General features: G+C 37.8%; 1 protein-coding gene across 2 annotated transcripts; it reads left to right on the forward strand.

Annotated features, from left to right (window-relative positions):
• Nucleotides 1–1877: 1877 nt before the first annotated feature.
• Nucleotides 1878–21568, forward strand: AASDH (aminoadipate-semialdehyde dehydrogenase). 2 transcript variants are annotated; one of them, XM_071743479.1, is made up of 15 exons: nucleotides 1878–2208; nucleotides 2854–3101; nucleotides 5028–5148; nucleotides 5802–6145; nucleotides 6996–7188; nucleotides 9326–9567; nucleotides 11886–11992; nucleotides 12437–12609; nucleotides 13154–13346; nucleotides 13850–13968; nucleotides 15270–16104; nucleotides 17164–17327; nucleotides 17909–18034; nucleotides 19289–19420; nucleotides 20446–21568. In XM_071743479.1, the coding sequence occupies exons 1-15, from the start codon at nucleotides 2020–2022 to the stop codon at nucleotides 20851–20853; spliced, it is 3594 nt and encodes a 1197-aa protein (XP_071599580.1). In that variant the 5' UTR covers nucleotides 1878–2019; the 3' UTR covers nucleotides 20854–21568. The 2 variants fall into 2 exon arrangements, with proteins under 2 accessions (XP_071599580.1, XP_071599581.1); XM_071743480.1 differs by lacking the exons at nucleotides 1878–2208; nucleotides 2854–3101; nucleotides 5028–5148; nucleotides 5802–6145; nucleotides 11886–11992 and having other exon boundaries at nucleotides 7124–7188.
• The last annotated feature ends 24 nt before the right edge of the window (nucleotides 21569–21592 follow it).

Genomic DNA, 21592 nt, shown 5'->3' on the forward strand with positions numbered 1-21592 from the left:
GTATAGTCTTATTAAGCTACGTTACTGCTGTTCAAATAAATGTAATGTTACAGGAAAAAAAAAAAAAAAAGCCTTCTGAAGAACTATTGAATAAATTATATTTTCAGCTGGTCACAATTACACAGTTACTTGAATACATGAATATCACTTGGACAATGAACCACTAGCAGAAACAGAAAGGCAACTTTTGAAAACTACCACAAATTTACGCACAATTGTAAAAACATTTTGTATACCTCAGTTTTTTCACTGAATACCAGCAACTTAATTTTCTGTTTTATATTGTGTATTTTGGCCTTATAATGGTTTGTGACACTGTTACAAAAAAAACTTCTTCCTTCCCCACCATCTTTCACATACTTGAGAGTTACAGTGACTAAATACAAAGGACACCTTTCTTGTGTGGAATTTGTAGCAACTGTGCCTGATAGACAATCACAAAAGTCACAATTTGAGAAAGTGTGTAAATGTATTTAATTAAGTCAAGGCTTGTGCAGGCTCTCTGTGGAACCAGAACCCATTTGCAGTCAAATTTATGGGATAATCTAGATTTTTCTAAGGACTGGGCTCTCTCTGTGTGTTCTTCACCAGAGCTCAGACAGGCATATTATGAGATGCACAAAGCAAGTTTGTTTTGTGATAGAACTGTAAGAGTTCACCAGGACAATAAACTGCGCAAAATCAGACCAGGGTGGAGTCACTCTCACCCTCCCCTCATGGCTTAACTACAGAGAAGTAGAAAAAAACAGAAAAAGTGTTGCTGGTATTTTTTCATCCTACTCCTTTCCCACCCTCAAAGAAGGGGTAAGTCGAGCCCAAAGGTTTACAGATACGTGTGAGGAGCTCTTTCTACTTGTCATAAAAATTTAGGAACACAGTTTAACAAGGTTACAAGTAGAAGTCGTATCAACTTATGTGAAATTGTCTATAGATTAGACTGTAAATGAAACATGCAAATACCCTTTTAACATGTTTTCAACAGAAGTGGTATTTTTGAAGTCTGGTAATAGTTGCTAAAATCTGATTTGAGCATGAAGTGGCATAATTCTGATTTCAGTGAAATGACACTTAATGCCTTTTTCCCCCTTCATGTTATGCATGTGAAATTACAAGGTCTGCTACTGTAAGCACTGTAGTATTTAGATACACTATGTGGCTAATATTTAGTACACTTTTTTAAAAAAAACTTAAGTGAAAAGGGAGATAGGCTTCAAATGTCATTTTACTCAGACTGCTGGATTTATGCTGCAGGTCACCCAGCTTTCTTTAGTCACATACAGTGAGTATGTGGAGAGAGAAAACTCCTCTGGTGTTGATATATGTATTATTTTAATGTTTTTACTGTAAAGCTGTTTCTGCTGTATTACCAGTGTGCCTAATTATCATTAACAAAATGTGACAGCACAGAAGGAACCTGATGTCTAACCTCTCCTCTGCACAGCATTAAAAATGGTTACCAACAATTCCTCTTCTCGCTCTCTCCCTTCACTCCGCTCCCCGGCACCACGCACCCAAGGTTCCTTTTATAAAGCTGCCTTGAAAGCGCCTTGAAATCATTTTATTTTGAAGACTCAGCCCTCCTCCCTGCCACGCCGCCCGTACTGCACCCATCGGTCACCGGTACCGCACCCATCACCGGTACCCCCTCCCAGCGCCCGCTTCTCTCTCCCTCGCTCCCCGCCGAGGGGAAGGCAACTTCTGTCCCGGTCCCCCCGCGGAGCGACGCTTCGCCCCCCAGCGCCTCCGCAGCGGCGGCGGCGGCAACAGCCGCCACTTCCCGTTCTCCCCGGAAGTGCCGGGACTGTCATGCCGGCAGGAAGGGCCGCCCCACCTCCTGGGGGGGGACATGGGGGCTCAGAGGAATGAACTGTGAGTGTGGCGAGGGAACCCTGCTCCTCATACCGCCCCTGTAGTTCGATTTATTCTGCTTCTCAGATCTGAACAGAACCCGCTGGGACCCTGGGACACCCGCTGCTCCTCTCAGTCCTCTCGGAAAATGGCACCGTCGCACGCAGGCCAATGGGGGACCGGCCGCAGCTTGAGGGTGCCAAAAGAGAGCGACGGCAATCGGCCAACGAGGGCGCCGGATCATTGCGGAGTGGGGCCGGGCTCACCCTGTCCCGCCAATCAGCAGCGCTGACCTTGCGTTGCTATATGTATTATTATAGCGACGGGGAGAGGAAGGCGCTGGGAAGCTTCAGGTGGGGACTCGGGGAGAGCGGGGTGGCCTTTGCCCCGAACCCCGCTGCGGGGGGAGCGCTCGGCGGGGCCGCATTGATGGCGCCCGTCCCGGCAGACCCCTGCCCCGGAACCGGTGTGGATACGGGGGCTTTGGGTGTCCGCTCGGGACCGCTGCGGGGTCCTGACCCGGCTGTAACCCGGAGCCCGCCGGTCCGCGGTGCGGTCCGTGGTGCGGGCGTGACCGGAGGGCCCCGCGGGGCAGAGACGTGCAGCACACGAGCAGTTCCCTCAAAGCTTCTACAATGGGCGCATTGGGCTTTCTCCTGGGAAGGGAAAGGTTCTGTTAAAATAAAAAGATACGTGTTAATCGGGTTATTAATTCAGTTGTGCCCAGCTTTAAAACCAGAAGTGTGGTGAGGAACAGGCTGCCTCTGTGCAATGGAGTTTTAGTGATTTGCGGTATTTTGGGCCCTAGGATGAAACACGCGGCAAAGGATAAAAGTATTGAGCTTTACACTGTTGCAGCATAAGGTGTGCTGAAGCTGTGTGTCTTCTACAAAGTATTTTTTTTTTCCCTGTTTGGCAGTGTTCTGTGTGCTTATATAATTTGGCTAAATTATTAATAGTTAGGAGATGACAGTGCAATCATCTTTGTTAATTTTTCAGGGGGACTGGAGATGTGCATCTGAGATGACTCTTCAGGAGCTTGTGAATGAGGCAGCCAGCCTGTACTCTGACAGGACAGCAGTTTGGTTTGATGAATGTAATGACAAACCTTCAACTTGCTACACATACGCAATGGTGGTAAAGCTTGCCACAGAATTAACAGTTTTCCTTCAAAAGCACTGTGGTCTGCAAGGAAAATGTGAAATAGGCCTTTACTGCTATCCTGGAATAAATTTGCCATCTTGGATCTTAGGGTAATGGTTTGAATGCTTGCAATCCGTGTTGGTTTTGTAAGGGTTAATCTCTTTTAAAGAAAAAATTCAGTTTGTTTATATTCTTTTAAGAACAAAAATGCAGTAACACCACAGTAACATAGTAAAGAGGCAATGGAGTCTTGCATTCTTGAAGAAAAAAGATTGTTATAATTCATTGAAAAGCTACTGCTAAAACATTTTTTTTAATCTTAGGTTCATTGATCTAAAGTGTATGCAGTTGTATCCTTTTTAAAATTATTAAACATAGAGAAATATAAAACGTTCATGACTAGTATCTTTTTTGTGTTTGTTTAAAAAGAGAGGACTGAACAGAATAAATGTATATATACAAAAAATGAGTGTGCAGGTTTTTCAATGCATTCTTGTCTTGCTAGCAGAAAAAAGGTTCATTGAAAATTTTATGCTTTAAGCTAAGAGTATACAGTTAAAGTGCCGTTGCAAATATTGTTAGAAAAAGTAATGAGCAATGCAGAACTCAAGTGACTGATCATGTAATGGCTAGGAATTTGGTATGACTGTGATCTCAAGACTCACATTAATTCAGCAATTTTTAAAGTTCTACTCTGCTGGTGAATTCTAATGTTTATATTTTACATATGTATCTCTTATATCCATTGCATTTGTGATGTAATGTAGAATCACAGCATCACAAGGAGGTTATCCTCTGCTAATATGAGCAGCAATCATTGTGTTTCCTAGGGAGATGATCTGTGTCAAGATTTTCCTATTGTCACACTGCACCTAAAATACACAGTGGCACAAGATGAGTGTAAGCAGTTTGGTGAAGTGAGTGAGTGAGCACTCTAATCATAAACCTCCTAGAAGCACTGAGGAACTTTGTTACTGATCAAGAAACACTTTTCCCCTAGTCCAGCAGTAGAATAGGTTGCCCAGAGGTGTTGGGTGGCCACCAGCCCTGGAGGTTTTCAAGACATGACCGGACAAGGTTCTGAGTGTCACTGGTGGTGTCACTGGGCCTGCTTGAGCACGAGGTGGGACCAGGCACCCTGAGGTGCCTTCCAACCTGATTTATCTTGGGTCCCAATGAACTGAGCAGCAACATAGTTTTGTTTTGCTGTGTAACTGGGAAGTACTGGTGTGCTTGATGCAGGGCATGCAGAGGTGCCTACCCACCCCAGTGGCTACTGGAAGTTGTTGTAGCTTCCAAGTCTTCACTTGGAGCTTGTTACTGCAGTGATAAATCGCTTGCAAAGGAGGAATTATAACTAACTGTGACATGGGAAGGTTTATGGGAACTATTCCTGTTCTAGCCACCACCTAGTTTTCTTGGCTTTTTGGAGTTTATTAACGTCTTGTGATGGTGATAAATTCAAGTGCTTGACTTTATCAAATGTAGCCACTAGAGGGGAGGGTTGTAGTGAGCAACTTGAGAAAGCACAGTGAATGAGAGCAGAGTGATACTTTGTGTTCCTGTGTTTATAGTGGGAGAAAATCCAGTACAGACTCAGATTTTCTGACACTGGATTGGTCAGATCACTGGGAACAGTACATGTTTTCAGTGTGCAGACTGTTGATGTGTGGTTAGAATAGGTTTATACATGTTGTATGTGTAGAAATGGAAAGCTTGTATTTCTGTTCCTAGTCAGCAGCTTTTAAAACTGATGATGTCAGTAATACCTTTTTATCACCACTCTGTTTGACTAGGAAGAATTTTGAATGCTTTCATCTAGCTTTAATCTTTTTCCTTGATGTAAAATACCAAAAAGAAACAAATTATAATTTGCTTGCCATTTTATTTCTAACAAAACCTTTATTATTCACACTAGGAGCACAATTTCTATCTCTGGGAATTTTTTATTATATATATTATTATTATAAAAGAAACTGTGAAATTTAAGAGGATTTTCTTAAATTTTTAATACATTTGAAACATTTTTGTCTTAGGATTCTTCAAGTTCCAGCTGCCTATTGTCCTGTTGATCCAGATGCACCACCTCTGTTATCCTCCTACTTCATGAAGAAAAGCAATCTTCAATATATTCTTGTGGAGAATGACAAGAGAAATGTAAGTGCTCAAGACTTCTAAAGGAACCATTAAAGGGCAATTTAGAAATGTGTATTTGATTGTATTCTGTTTGAATAAGCTCGGATGGGGTTGTTCTGTTTCTTCATGGGAACAGGTTGTATTCAGAAAAGAACATCTCTAAAATTAGAAGTAGAAAGTGCTTCTCCCCCTATTAAAACAAAATTGTGTGCTTTACTATTACAGTCATCCAGGCAAGCTTATTAGCCACTGGTGTTGGAAGGGTTTTCCAGGCTTGTTTCTTTATATATCAAGGTTGAGAGTTGGAAGTCTTTGTAGCAGCTGAAAATACAACTTATACCCTCACTCATGACAATGCTATTAGACAAGATTGGACTATCTGCTCAAAATTCAGAGTTCTTTGTTTTCCATAGAATAGTTTTGTATATTTTCTCTTTCTTTTCAATACCTGCTCAGAGAATTGTTTATATCTCATTTATAAAATCTACACTCAAATATAATATATATAAAAATACATGAGCTTAAAACTGCCTTAATTGTATCCTCCAAAAGTAGAGAGATAAAAAAAAATCACAGCTTATTTATATGGAAAGTGTCTCATTTTATTGCATACAGTAGAACAGTAACGGTGTGTCCTGTGCTCTGCTGTTTAAATTGTTTATTTTCTCTTACAGAAATTCCAGATGTCTCATCTTGGTTGGTTTTACCACAAGTCTTCTGCAATAGAACATATTGGTTTAACTCTCTTCCAAAAGAGCTTGAGTGATGCTGATTTAAATAATTCACAAGTGGATGATGTGAAAAGTAAATATGAGCTTTCCAAGGCTGTGGGTGACTCACAGCCAGGACATACTATTTGTCCAGATCAAACAGATGTAAAAACATCAGAAGGGGCATACATGGATTTTGTCCAGAAATACTCTCTGGCATATGTCTTGCATACATCAGGAACTACAGGAATGCCCAAAATAGTCAGAGTGCCTCATAAATGTATAGTACCAAATATTCACCATCTAAAGTAAGTGTGGTTTCTAGCTTTTTTACAATTTTAATTCTTGGGGAATTTTAAAAAATTTTAATTTTTTTTTTTTTATACTTCAGAGGAGTGTAGTGTGGCTTTTTGCTAATACTGCTTCACTTCTTCCTCTTCCCCTGCCTTACCAGATGTTTGTGTTTGTTTCTTTTTTTTCTAAATAATATAGTATAAAATTATGTTTCTCTCACTGTTATTTTTAATGTTTAAATGGTACATTAACCTGAATTTTAGATGGGTGCACTTCAAATAATAGGCTGTTGCTCAAAGTGTTGCATTCTGGCTTAAAAGAAATAGGTAACAAAGTTTATTATTAATTCACAATTACATTTAGCAGGTTCTGTAGTTCTGAAGTCCTAATTCCTTTTTAGGCAACATAGATTTTTTTTTTTCTGTTTCATTTAATATTTCTAAAAACCAAATCCATTATGGAAAATACCACCCCTTTTTCCTAATAAGCACCTCTTAATTGATATGTCAACATACTGTATTGGCATGTAATGTGGTGGGTATCTTAGTAAAGGGTCTCATCAATAATAATAAGTTAAAAATAATAAAAGTTTAATCAATAAATTCAATAATCAATAATCAATATATTATTAATAAAATCAATAATACTTTTAAAATAAATAAAAGTTTAATCAATAGTTGCAGCCTTGGTGCAGGAAGGAGCTCTTGCTCACACTGTCTGGCTTGCATGTGCCTATATATTCAGAGTAGCCTTTTAAGCTTTTTAGCTTTGCTAAAGCACATTTATTTTATGCTGCTCTCCTAGCCTGGAAACATTTTTTAACAGCATGCATCAGATTTTTAATTCCTAGCTTTCTTATTTTAGATCCATATTTGAGATCACAGAGGTGGATGTGCTCTTCCTGGCTTCTCCTCTAACATTTGACCCATCTGTGGTTGAATTGTTCATTGCTTTGGCAAGTGGAGCCTCTATTCTTGTAGTACCAAACACTATTAAAATGATGCCTGTGGAGCTGTCTGCTGCTCTGTTTCACCATCACCATGTGACAGTGTTGCAGGTAGGCAAATCCTAAATGTCTTCACTGTCTTGCCTCTCCCTGTGCCAATGTGCCCCACATTTGCATCAGTCTAGACACTCATTAATACAGAGCAGGAGTCTTCTGCCATGAAAGCACAGCTCATGATGTCCTTTTTTGCTGTAGCATGTTAGTTGCTTAGAAAATTACTATTTGAGTGTAGTCTTAAACATTTTTGTGACAAATTAAGGAAATAAAAAATGGTATTTGTCTTAAACCATTCATTCTTAAGAATTACTGAAATTACTGTGTTTAGCAGCTAGTTCTGAAGAACCTGGTTATGGAGTAACAGACATTTAATGTAACAATGTTACAGACATTTTTAGCACTTTTTAGTAGGCCTGATCTTAGAGTCTTTCCACATAAACAGCTTTAAGTTTTAATGATAGTCTCTGTGATAAAAATATAACAACTAAACCAGTACCATTTATAGGGTGATAAAATGTTTGTCATTTTTACAGTAGTGAGAGCAGAGAATAACTGCTTGCACAGCAACACTTAGTGTTTTCAGGCCCCGTGTTTATTTGAGGTTACCTGTGCCCTTTATGTCTTGGAATAGGTCATCTCCTGTATGATCTCAATTTTAATAGCTTTAAAGTTCATTTTGGAAACCTTACGTGATGTTTTGAGTATCCAGCATGGGTGACAGTGTAGTTCCTTGTGGTGTGATAGGTATTTCATGAGAGTTATAAATTGGGTATAGACACTTAAATTGAGGTGTTAGGAAAGAGTTGCTAGAAATGGGTTTTACTTGTAACCAACTTTGAATGGAATTAGTACTGTCTGTTTAGTCTATTAATTGTGATAACAGACACAGTATTTGTTGTAATTCTGAAGTATCTGCACTTGTAGAAATTCTAAGGTTTCCTTTTCTTTTGGAGGAATTGTAGTGGAGATTTGTAGGGTAGAAATTTAAGATTAGTGAGTAGTTGGCTGAAGATTCCACAGCAGAAAAAAATTCACCAAAATACATAAGATATATATTTTGTGACTTTATTTTTATTTATCTTAGTGGTGTAGATTTTCCTGTCACATCCAAGTGATTTTGTGATTTTCATTTATTTATCATTGTCTTATTCAGTGAAGGAAAGGCTTCTCAGCTGAATTACTGACAAAAATGTTATCCTTGTAGCTTAACTGATGATGAATAATTTCATGATGTCTCTTAGATTATAGCAGGGCATTACCTTCCCCTCTTGACTTGCTCAAACAGACTTGAGAAAGCTGAAAAATAGTTCCAAGGGACGGGAAGAGTAATTTTTTATCCCGTTTTCTTCACTCTAATTTACTAAAGTTAAAATTGTCAGTTGAAAAGTGTTGGTCCTCGTCCATTAGTGGAAGAAAGTAACCTGGTAAAAAATAATTGCATTAATTTTCCAGTCTTCTTACTAGAAAAAATAGTTAAGAGTAAGAGCAAAATGTGTCTGTTAATATGATTTGTTATTTTTCCCCTCAGTGAAAGGGCTCTACATCACCAATAGCTTTACAAAGTAGCTGTATTTAGGGAGGCTGTTTTGTTTGGGTTTTTTTATCCCTGATTTTTTTTTTCCTCCTGCATTCAGAAAAAGTAATCTTTGCAAAATGATTATTTGCACAAATATGGAATAACCTGAAGTCTGGCATCCTGTGAATTTTTAGTGTTGTGGAAGGCTCGTTAAATTTTTATGAGGATCAATCAAATGTATAGTTTATATTTTAGCTGAAATATGCTGGAATGAAGGGTAAAAAAGCCCAAACGGAAACATCAAGAATATACTGTGTTTGCTCTTTTTTATTTCAGAGTAATTAACAGAAGAATTTATGTACACACACATTAGATAATATCTGAGACACAACATGGGAGCCATAAGGCATCAAAATAAAGTAGAAACTAGAGAAAACCATAGATTGGTGCTGATAGACCTCATTAAGGCCTTCACACAATAAACAAATCTTTCAAAAAACAGCACAATCTGTACTGGTATTTGATGGTTGGTGCCATCTACTGTACACAGATGATTGCTGAATACATCTACAGCATAGCTATGCAGAGGTTTAAATGTCTACTGAAAAACTGTAAGAGGTCTTTGTCTCATCCTTTTTTTTTTTTTTTTTTTCTTTTTATATATTTATCATACAGGCAACACCAACACTTCTCAGAAGGTTTGGAGCTCACATTATTAAATCAACAGTGCTGTCTGCAAATACTTCACTCCGTGTCTTAGCCCTGGGTGGTGAAGCATTTCCTGTACTGAATCTCTTGAAAAGTTGGAAGCACAGGGAAAACAAAACAAGTATTTTTAATCTATATGGTATTACTGAAGTGTCAAGCTGGGCCACTTGCTACAAGATTCCTGAAGAGGTTTTTAGTCCTGATTTTAGGTAGGAAATTTTGCTGGTTTCATGGCATGTGAATGATGAAAATGACTAGAAATATATCCTTGGTTCCCTGTTTTAAGGGCTACTGAGGCCTCTTGAGTGTTTATGCTGGTGGATGCTATGTTTACCTTTTATGTAGAAGCAGGCTGATCCATCCTCTTGTACTCTTAACACAGCCCCCTCAAGTAAAAGTTAATGATGAGTGATTCCTGAGTGACAGAACTGCAGTCTGAATGTCTGTATACTTCTAGAGGTGTTTCACATAATGTGTTGTGATGATCTCTGTTTTAGTCATCTGTGTGTCTAGACCTCTTCATTCCAGCATGTGATTCCATGTGCTGCTTCTGGACTGCCTAGCCCAGGGTGCTCTGTCTCTGACTATGTGGCAATGTTGAATCTGTGTTGCACTTGTGCAGGCAGATGACTCTTACCCAATTGCTATAACTTCAGTTAGCTCTGCTCTTGCTTATCATGAAGCTTTTCCAGTGAGATCTTGCATATTCTAGTGAGAACTTGCATATTCAAAGAGATGAAACCTAACATAGCCCTCAATGAGAGTGAAGAAATTGGGCTCTTAACCCTTAATCATAATCTTGGAACAAAGATATACTCAGAGCTTTAACTCTATCAAGTTCAGAATGTTACTCCTGAAATTTACTTATCTTAAGCAAAAATGCCCAAAGATTACTTTCTAATGTAATCAATAGATACAAAGGTGTTTCTTACTGTGACTGTGCTTTTGCCTACAGTTTTTAAAACTTCACAAATAAGTAAGTGGAGACTTACTGAAAATGGTGAATGGTCATAAATTGTTATGAAATTACCATGCAAAACTCATTTTCATTATCTTCCCTGAGTTCAAACATTACCTTCTTCTCAGGGGAACTGTTTTTTTTTTCCCAACTCAAATGTTTACATGCTCCAGAGGTGATGTTGTTCTTTGGTCCTATCTGAGGCACAGTTAGAATGCTGGAAGGTTTTATAGTCTCTGACTGTTGTCTCCCACCTTTCACCTCAGCACCTGTTCCTTCTTAGCCTCATTGCAAAGGGAATTAGAGTTCCTCTCCAGTAAGTAGCCCCAGATACATCAAAACCATGACAGACCATCTTATATCTTATTCCCTCCTCAGTATTGGTAGGACAATTGAAATACAGTGAGCTTTCATGTTTGCTAGCTGAATGATGAAAACTGGCAGAGTTTCTAGAGAACACTAGAAAATGAAAAAAATCAGCAAAAAGTGAATACCTGCACCCCTACAGTTTTTAGATAAGTTTGGTGAAATTACATGTCTAATCCCAAGTTTCTTAATATTAATACCAAAATGAGATGGTGCTTGTCTTTTGTTTTGGCTGTTCTATGTATATATACGAATCTTGGGGGTTTGTTTTGTGCTGTTAACTTCTGCTCTTTTTTGGTTTTGTCTTTGTGTTGGCACTTCCAATGGTATAGAGCAGACATATGGGGTATCTGGGATGCTTTCTCATACCTGTTTGTCAAGTAATTATATTTTGAAGCTGACTAGAAGAAGGAAAAGAAGATTCTCACTTGACAGAAATACACATTTTACAAAACTTCACTGCTTTTTGGTCAATTTGAGATGAAGAGTTAATTGGCTCATCAGAGAAAAAAGTTCCAGCAGCCTAAGTAATAGGAGTTGAACAAGATGAGACTATGATAGAAATTGAACTGGAACCCATGTGTAACTTCTTATATTACCAAAGTTGCTTAAAGTTACTTTGCTTTTTAAATTTTGATTCACTGAAGAAATAGGTGTTTCTCTACAGCCACTCAGAAATACATTCAATAAAGGAGGTTTTGCTAGTGGATGAAGAGGCTAGAGAGCAAAGGGAAAGAAAGGAGTTGTTCTGCAGCTCAATGGAAGAAATATGGAGCAGATACATGACATTGAAATTACAATTCCTTTTATTTTGTGTTTTTTCTGAAAGACACAACTTGTACCAGTTGCCACAACATTGGTAATAAAATAGGAGAAAAGCTCAAACAAGTTTGGACAGAGAATTAATTAGAAAGTGGTTACATGTGTTTAAATTGGTTGAGCTTGATGGAAGTTTCAACCTGGAGGACTTAAAAACTGGCTGTTTTTTGGTATATGCTAATGAAACCCCTGCATGTTGATGAGGTTTTTGATTTTGAACAAAATTAAATGTTTTTAGTAAGAAAAATCTGTAGAGGGAAACCCGAAGTATCTGTTTTTGCTCTAATGTGACTCCTTTAAAAGACTGTATGCTGACTCATTTCTGGAATGGTTTCTTGTGTTCAAAAGGGAAAGATTTTTACCATTTCTCTGTAATGTATTTAGAACTGATTTCCCTGTACCCTTGGGATCACCGCTCCTTGGAACAAAAGTTGAGGTCAGAGATGCCAACGGTTCTGCAGTTCTGGAAGGCGAGGGACAAATATTTATAGGTTATTTGAGATTTTTTATTCTTCTAAGGTACCTTTCTTAATTGACTGAGTTTTAATAATGTGTTGATTAGTTTACTTAGTGGCTGTCTCTGATACACAGATTGTTGTAGCATTTTAGGTTGGGCTGAGAATCTTTTGATAATACTTTAGGTTGTTGGGATGATGAACAGGAAATTACTGTCATTGCAGCTGCAGATTTTGCTTTCATTATAGTGACTTTTTTCCTGCCTGCAATTTTATGTTCTCGGTTGAAGTAATTTCTGTGTATTAACTTAATTAACTGCATAGCCCAATTTGCACATTGCAGAAGTGTAGACATTAATAATAACCCTTTAATACTTATAATGCCTGTTAGAGTTTAGGAAAATGTAATAAAACACTCCTTATAATTTTCATTTACAGTTAGCTATTTAATGTATATCACCACAATCTTTTCTTATTTAGGTGGTGAAGAACGTGTCTGCTTCCTTGATGATGAAATAGCTGTACCTGTGGGTACAATGAGAGAAACAGGGGATTTTGCAAGAGTGCAGAATGCAAAGTTGTTCTTCTTGGGTCGGAAGGACAATCAGATTAAACGTCACGGCAAGCGTTTTAATATTGAATACTTGCAGCAGGTAATATAACATCTGCTGGGTAAAGTATGCCAGTATAAAAGAGCAGGGATAAAAATCACATCATTATAATCAGAAATGGCTATTTTCTCTTTTTCAGATGACTTTTAGGAGTCTAAAAGAAATTGGGAGGGTGTATTATAAAAATTCAGGGAGTAGTTTGCTTCTGAGTTCCTGGAAACCTATTTTATTGTATGGTTTCTTCCAGTAGAACTGAGAACTGTATAAATACACATGAAAAATACCAAGTGTTGCACTGAAATGATTGGGGTTTTTTGTTTGACAGGACTGAATATCAGGCTCATCAATTGTATCTCATTCATGGCATTTAGGCAAATAATGCATATATATCTGAGTTAATTTTTGTGTGAAGAAGTACAAATGTCATCTACAAGAAAAGATATTTCTTAGGATGTTGTGAAGGAATGCAAGACAAGTCCAGATTTTACTTTTTTAGATGGCCATTTTTTTAAGTTGTGGGTTTTTACTCCTTTTACTCTGTTGATGAAATGCATTTGAAAGCAAGACTAATGTTTTTTAATTACAGGCTGCAGAAGATCTATGTCAGGTGGAAGCTTGTGCAGTGACCTGGTTTGAGCAGGAGAAACTTATCCTGTTTGTTGTACCCAAAGATGACTTTGAAGAGAGAGAAACACTTAAAGAACTCCAGAAATGTCTGCCAGCTCATGCAGTTCCTGATGAGCTTGTACTCATTAAAGCTTTGCCTTTAACATCACATGGTAAACGAAACTTTTAAGTACCCTTGCTACTTATAATAATGGCCTCTATTCTTTTAATTTTTATTTATTTTAATTGACCAAAATCAAGTACCAGATTGTGCTCTTTAAATATGTATATTAGATAACTAATTCCCAGTAGGAAATCATGACCATGCACTATGTCTTCTTGATAATGTTTCATTTAAGAGACAGAGAGTAGTAGTAAAATCAATTTAGTATTAAAACTGCAGATTTCTTTTCTCAGCTGTTCCTGTAAACCCTGACTTAGCTGGGGAAAGATCAGACAGAACTTGAAGGTGGGACTGTGTGGGAGGTTAGGGGAACTTTTCAAAAACCTTATTGTTATTTGTGTAATTATTGCCTGGGTAGAAAGAATAGAGGTGCAGTTGAGTATGAATAAGGAAAAATGTATATGAACAAAGTTAGCATTTGGGCAGACCACATTTTGGAAGTGTAAATGCTAAAAGAGCAATGAAAAAAATCATGCTTTATTTTCTACAAAGGCAAAGTTGATATATCTGAACTGAACAAGATTTACCAGAACCATCTAAACTCCAGGAGGCGTGACAGTAAACTGAGTGGAGCAGAGGAATTGTGGGAAAGATTGCAGTATTTATGGAAGGTAGTATTTTGAGCTGCCTTTTTATCTTTGCAAGTGGATCATTGTACATGTGTCAGGAATTAAACAGTTTTAGGAAGTATGACTAATGCAACCAGAACATTCCAGCTGCCTATAGATTTAAGTAGAACAGCTCTTCTGTTCAGCTAATACTTAAATATGGTTGCTTTGCAGTGGCTAAGAGGGAGTAATTTCAGTTTCTCTATCAAATGAAACTACAGGCTATGAGGTGTAAGCAATTAGCATTAGAAGGATGTAACCTGTCAGTAGCTTTTTGAATACTGCTTCACATGTCAAAGAAAGTATGCCTAAGGGAAACAAGGAACTGGGACATGAAAGCTCTGTTCAGAATAGCTCCTGTATTAGCAGAGTTTCTTATTTCTTTTTTTAAAGGGTCTTAATAGATGACACATTTATGTAATTGTATCTTGGAGTGTCTGTATTGTTTCTAAATTTCTGTGATAAAGACTTGGTTTTCAAGGTACTGAAACATGATGCCAAATGGTATTGCTGTTTTTCTAAAGACAGATTTGCAAGTTTCATCTGAAAATAGTATTACTGAGGCTAGGAACAAGTAAATGTAGTGAAATTAGAAACACAATTTGCCTGTGCATATATTTACCATGGCTACAGACATGATAACTCAAAGGGGTGGGACGTGCCTTAGACCCATTATGGACAGCAGAAAAGGTTTTCCAAAGCCAGAGGATTTGGACTTCACACCCAGACTTAAGGAGAAGGGAGTGCAGTAAGAGGAGGCACAGTAATTGCTCTTTGTTGTACTGACAATGTCAAATCCAAAGTCTTTCATGAACTGAAGTGGTTATAACATCAAAAGTAGGTAGATAAGTAGGTTACTTAAATAATTCAGAAGTAAAAGATACCAATTTATGTAAGCTTTATTAATAAAATAAAGCACCCAAACAATTTTATCAAAAAGTATCAATGTTTTAGCTGCAGAATTGACTTTAATAAATGGTATTGAGATTGAAAACAGCCAGTGAAAATACAGGACAGTTTTCTTTAATGTCTTAGACTGCAGAAATAGAATTGAGCAAAACATTTTGTAGTACAGAAATGTATCTCCCTGCTTCCCTCTTCCTCCTCAATTCTTGTTCCATCACTACCTCTACTGGCACTGACATTTTTCATGTGTTTTTTTTTCAGAGTAGTGAGTTTTCCTCAGCTGTTGACTTTTAGTGAGACTTTTGGTTATTTGGGTGGGTTTTACCCAATTGGAGTTTTTATTTGTATGACATGGGTCAGACCCACAGACTGACCTCTTTCCTTCCTCTTTTTTCCAGTCTGTTTTGGGCCTCCTAGGTGATTCCCCTGGAATTCCTAAAGATGCAGTATTTCTGTACAGTGGTGGAGACTCCTTAAAGGCTCTACGATTTTATGATGAAATTGAGATGTTAGTAGGCAGAGCTGTGCCTGGACTCCTTGAAGTTATTCTCAGCTGCTCAATTGAAGATGTTTATAGACATATTCTTAAAATTCTGTTTCCAGATAAAGGCCAATTAATGAATCATGGTAATGTTCTGAAAAGAAAATTAAGTGGGAACAGCGGAGAGGACTTCCAGGGAAAATATATTAAACAGAAATCTGAAGGAGGTCCCGAGGTCACTTCAGAGCTAATTTCATTTATTGCACTAAGCAGAGGAAATATTTTTTTCCCCATGAATTTCACCAAGTCTTTTCTGCAACCCAGTAATACAGTACAGGTAGGAGTGGAACTGCTGCAGCAACCATCTTTCCTGCATTTAAATACTCCAAGTATAATGAAGAGCCACATGGAAGGGCATGAAATGAAGAACAAGATTTTAACAGTTACGAGCATGGAAAATAAAACTGACTGTTGCTCTGTAGAGCAGATCCATGCAGCATGTAGTCAGGTAACAACAGCAGAGTTGGCATTATGCATAAGATGGAAGTCAAATACAAGAAAATGTGTTGATGCTTCACCATTGATTGTAATACCATCTAAAGAAGTGTCTGCATCTGTGTATGTGGGCTCTCATTCTCATGCAATGCAGGCAATTGATCTGGATTTGGGAGAAATAAAATGGGAGAAGAACCTTGGAGATCGTATTGAATCTTCTGCCTGCATATCTAAGTGTGGAAATTTCATTGTTGTTGGTATGTCTTTTGTTTTAGCTTTAATTTTAATTTTTTTTTTCTGTTAAATGCAGGATTTTTGAGTGACAGAGAATTTTGCTTCTTATCTCTGCTTTCTACTTATATTTACCAAAAAAACTTTCATGTCTGCTTCAGATTTAACTTTTTGTAAAATAGAAACAGAAGGAAGTTGTAATTTAAGTTTCATGATAAACAGTGATGAATCTTATCTAACTTATACAGTTGTGGTTTATATATGCCAATTTATTAATAAGGCCTTATTTAGGAGTAGTCAGTGGGTACTGTTTCTTTTTAAGTGACCTTTAAACTTTTTTTTAAATGTATATATGTAAAGAAAAGTCTTAAGATGTCTTTACAATTGGTAGAGATATTAATTAGTACATGGTACCTCAGATTATTTTTCAGTGTTTAATTATCTTGTTTGACTTATTTTTGGAAATGCAAAGAGCAAGTTAGGATTGTTTTTTTGTTTTGTCTAATCTGTTGTCAATGGAGTTGCCATTATTCATCATAGTGTTATCTTTTTAGCTAATACATATGTATCACTGGTTAGCACAGATGTCCAGGTGGTAGCTTTTTTCTTATGCAAAGCTAGTGTTGCTATCTTTTTGCTAGTGTTTTGATTGCTATTTACTCTGATAAAAAATTGAATGTTGCAGTAAAACAGAAGGAGTTTCTAGAACTAGAGTTTGGTTTTCATTAGAAAACGTCCAGGCATTATTCACTCAGCATCTTTGTTTTCAGAAAGGAAAATGAGAGAAAGAGGTAATTAAAAAATATTCTTATTCTCACTTTTCAGCAACTCTCCATTGCTCTAAAATTTGATAGAAAGGCAGTGAAAGAAGTGTATTCTAAATGTAACCTGGAAAGAACACACAGAACAATCAACTTTGAAAGTGTGAACCATAAGCAAATATTTTGAGCTAAAAGGAGGAGCTTTGAAACTGTACCTCATGAGTCATCTTCTCTCCAGCAGTGATACAGCTAACAGCACAAATCACACTATAAATACAAACATTCATTATCCTTCTTCCCCCTGTTGTGTTTTATTCCACACAGGTTGCTATGATGGCTTAGTGTATGTGCTTCAAAGCAGAGATGGAGAAATCCACTGGACTTTTGTCACAGAAGACAGTGTGAAAAGCTCTGCAGTTGTAGACCCTTCCAGTGGACTGGTCTACATTGGATCCCATGACCAACATGTGTATGCTTTGGATATTTATGTAAGAATACTGACTGTCTTGTATGTGTTGAAGAATTGTCCAACTTAGACCCTATTTGCAGCACACCAATGCAGCTCCAGTGGTGTTAGTATTGTCAGGAGTGCACAGCTGCACTTCTGAAGCAGACCTTCAGTTTCAGTTCAGTTAGGATGGTGTGGCCCAGTGTTCTGGGCTGTGGTTCTTGTGCTGCTAGACCTGATTGAGGCCAAATCTAAAGTTCATAAGTTTAGCTATTAAATTCTCTGTGAGTGTTTCCCAATAGGGTGCCCAGCTAGAAATAAAACTATGGCTTAATAGTGGAGAGAGAATGTTACATTCTGAAAGAGCAGGTGAAGGGAGGTGGAAGATAGGAGGGGCAGACAGTGCCTCTTCATTAGCCGAATTTCTTTGCTGGAAGAGAAAGTAACCAACAGCATATGTGTTGCTATAATGGCATGTAGTCTATAACTTCACTCCTTAATTAGTATTTGCTGAGTAAATGTGTTTTTCAATAAGCTTTGGCATTCAAAGGTCTTTGTAAATGTGCTGAGCTTTAGCTCCAATTGAGTATTTTTAATTTATCTTTTTTTGTGTACTTACAGGAAAAAGCTTGTATATGGAAGTTACATTGCGAAGGTGGAGCTGTGTTTTCATCTCCTTGTCTAAGTTCTTCTCCACATCATCTTTATGTTGCTACACTAGGAGGACTATTATTGGCTGTAAATCCAGTATGTACCTTTGCTTACTTGTGTTTGATCTCAATCTCAAATTTAAATGCAACCGGATTGCATTTCTGAAGCTCAGATCGTTTTTCTGATGAAAGGAACTAGATCATAATATGTTACCATAAGATACTTTTCATTTATGGGCCTTATTATTGTGCACATAATAATAAAAATTCCTGGATTACAGAAAGCTATCTGGTGATAAGGAAAACTGAAATTACTTGTTTGAATTTACATGCTGACTATAGACCAAAGCTGGAATCAGTGTCTTCACATTCCCATCTACTACCTTATCAGTTCCACTAGTGAGTGAGAGCATGTCTGTAGATTTTTTTCCCTCCCTCCCCTTGACAGTAAGATTAGAAAAAAAACTACACAAAACTTACTGAAATCAAAACAGAAGAGAGAAAGAAGCCCTTTTATTCCTCTTACTGTTTCCTTCCCCATAGTCATTTAAAGAGTTGTTCCCCTTAATCTTGGAGTGCTGTTCTGTTCTCTGGTGTTCTTGATAGGTGTGGAGCAATTTCCTGGTTCTCTCTGGCAATTTTGGCTTTCAGCTGGTGCCACCTGATAAAAGCAACAGTCACTTGGAGCGGCTGTTAATGTTTTTATTCTCACACAACTCACAGCATCAGTCCTAACCATCTTTACCTCCCACATACTCCAGGTTTCCTCAGTAATGCTCAATCTAGTGTTAGCAAACCAGTGTATGGTTTTGCATCTCTAGTGGGCTGTGGTTAAGAAAAAAATTTTGTTTTCCACAGTGCTGATTAACAGGTAGTTGAGAAAACCAGTAACTCTTAAGTAATCATTTGTGAAAATAGGAATGTGCAGGCTATGTTAGGAGCTTATTGTGGGTTGCAGCATCTATGATTTGTGACATAATCAATATGATTTGCGTTTAAGGTATCCTCTCCATCATTGGTCCTGAGGAGCTGGGAATGGAATAAAAAAATCTGTAATTTATTAGAACTACTACTACACTATCATCATTATAGTTCTGATGAGGGGGGAAGAAGGGAAGCATGAAACAAGGGTATTGAGTATCAAACAAGGGTATTGAGTATTTCATGTAAAACTAAACATTTGAAGAGTGGATTTGCTTCTGGTATGTGTTCTGGATGGGAGAAGCCTGCTGTTTTTTGCTTACCCCCCCCTCAGTTCTTAAGGCCTGGGTCAAGCTGTGAAGGAAGTGCTGTATCGTGCAGATTCTTACAGTTATGTTAAGCATCAGATATTCCATGCTGCCATTTCCAGGTGATGGGGAATAAGATTTGGAAGAGCTTCCTGGGAAAACCACTTTTCTCATCTCCTCACTGCAATGAGAAATATGTTTGTGTTGGGTGTGTGGACGGAAACTTATACTGTCACACTCATTCTGGAGAAAAGGTAAAAGTGTTGTTTTTTTGGTTTTTTTAATGTTCATCACAAAATCCTGTTTACTGAGGTTTCATGATTAACATGTATGCTTTTGTGAACCAAGTATGTCTGTATTCCTATTGAGAGGAGAATGTAGAAAAAAAAAGTTTGCCCAGGAGTCCAGGCAGTTCATGGCAAAACTGCAAACTCTCAAGTTGCTTGATGCAATAACAGAATCTCTAATTCAGAACTTACACCCAAAGTAAATGGTCAAGAATAGAGCCAACCAATGAAAGGGTATGGTTTTGGTTTTGGAAGTTTTTCAGGCATGTTTAAAGCCATCTCTTCTGTAAGATGCTGACTATTTAGAAGTAAAAGTTAGAATGTTTATGCATTTATCAGAAAATGTTAAATCATAATTCTGTCAAAATATGTGTCACCCTCCACATTGGATTAAATGAGAATATTTTTTTAGTTCCTTCATGTGGTTTTTATCTGGTGTCAAAAAACTGACACCATTTCTGTTTGCCTGAGATGCAGTATACATGGCAAGTCCTAAGCCTTTTCTGATTTAAAATTATGAGTTAGCCCATGTCCTGCTCTCTGCCTGCAGCAGTGTTGCAGAACTGATACTCTCTTGAGGAGGGATCTGCACATCATTAACATGAGCAGAGGAAATCTGTATTACAAAAGGAATGTTTGCTTTTTTGCCAAGGAATGGCATGTTAAAAGAATTTTTGAAGTTCATTACTAATTGTGGTACAGCAGCCCAAGAATACTTCATTCCCAAGTTGGCCATCTTTACATGGCCCTCACAGAAGGTTGTAACTCTTGTACATCTGTCTTAGGAGTCTTTTGTCACTTACTCTGTGTGTAAAACTTGTAATTTGAGAAGTATTTACCAGCCCTCACTGAAATCTAGGATGCTCTTGAAATAAAGATGCACTTGAAATCTAGGATGCTCCTATTGTCAACAAATAATCTATTAAAAATTACAGTTGCTGTCAACCTAAGATGAACCATCTTTGATGATGTGTGGTTGTGTTTTTCTGTAGGTTTGGCAGTTTCCCACTAATGGGCCGGTGTTTTCATCCCCGTGCATCTCTGGTATAACTGAGCAAGAAATATTTTTTGGCTCCCATGATTGTTGTATCTACTGTTGTAACATGGAGGGTAATTTACTGTGGAAATTTGAAGCCACTTCAAGTGTATATGGAACACCATTCATTTTCCAAAGTGATGAGTTAAAGAACAAAATTCTTTTGGCAGCAGTATCTACAGATGGCAAAGTGTGGATCCTAAATGCCAAGAATGGAACAGCAGAAGGAGTAGAAAAACTTCCAGGAGAGGTTTTCTCTTCCCCTGTAGTATGGGGAACAAAGCTTGTTGTTGGCTGCAGAAATGATTATGTTTATTGCCTAGATTTGTATATAAGAGGAAAAAAGGAACAGCTAAGACGTTAGGTTGCTTCCTTTTTATTGTTTACATTTCTAAATTAAGAACTCTTGGGTGCTCTCTCTCTGCCTACTTTACTGTAGGCAAGAGGTGCTCTTTGAAAAGTTCTCAGGTAGCATTTTGTGCCAGGCAGTGTCCAGAGCAGGTGAAGTGATGTTTGCTGGCTTGCTCTGCTGATTGAAGGATGGTGGCTGCTCAGCACCCAGACAGAAGTTTCACTGTCCCTCCCTTATTTCCCAGCTTTGATTCAGGAAATAACATGTTTCAGGTGGTTTGGATTTGAATGTTGGGCTTTGACCTGTCTAATAGGAAAATGAAAGCCAGTAGTTGGCTTCAGATTGTGAGAAACTGGTGAGGTGCCATACTCTGCAGCTTGGAGTAATGTGCTTGTCCAGCCTGTGCCTGCCTCTTTGTGCCCCAGACTGGGGTTTGCCTAGGCTGGCCAGGTTTATGTGCTGTGGCAAGGTAACCCAAGTTCTTTTTTGAACAAGTTTTGTTTTTTTTTTTAGCTTCAGTTCAGCCAAGCATACACTTAACTTGGTTTAAATCAGTAGGAAGTGGAGAATATACTTATGCCTGTATAGTTATTACATTTCAATGACAGGTACAGCATGAGTTCCAAGATGAAATGTGCACTGCTTGAATCAACCATTGCCAAATAATTTTTTTAGAGATTTGAATGATTTTTTTTATGGAAAATTATTAATAAAGGTTGTAAATTGGTTTTGGTTGTCTTTACTGCCTGAA

The sequence above is a fragment of the Heliangelus exortis genome, chromosome 4, assembly GCF_036169615.1.
Source record: "Heliangelus exortis chromosome 4, bHelExo1.hap1, whole genome shotgun sequence".
NCBI classification, from domain to species: domain Eukaryota; kingdom Metazoa; phylum Chordata; class Aves; order Apodiformes; family Trochilidae; genus Heliangelus; species Heliangelus exortis.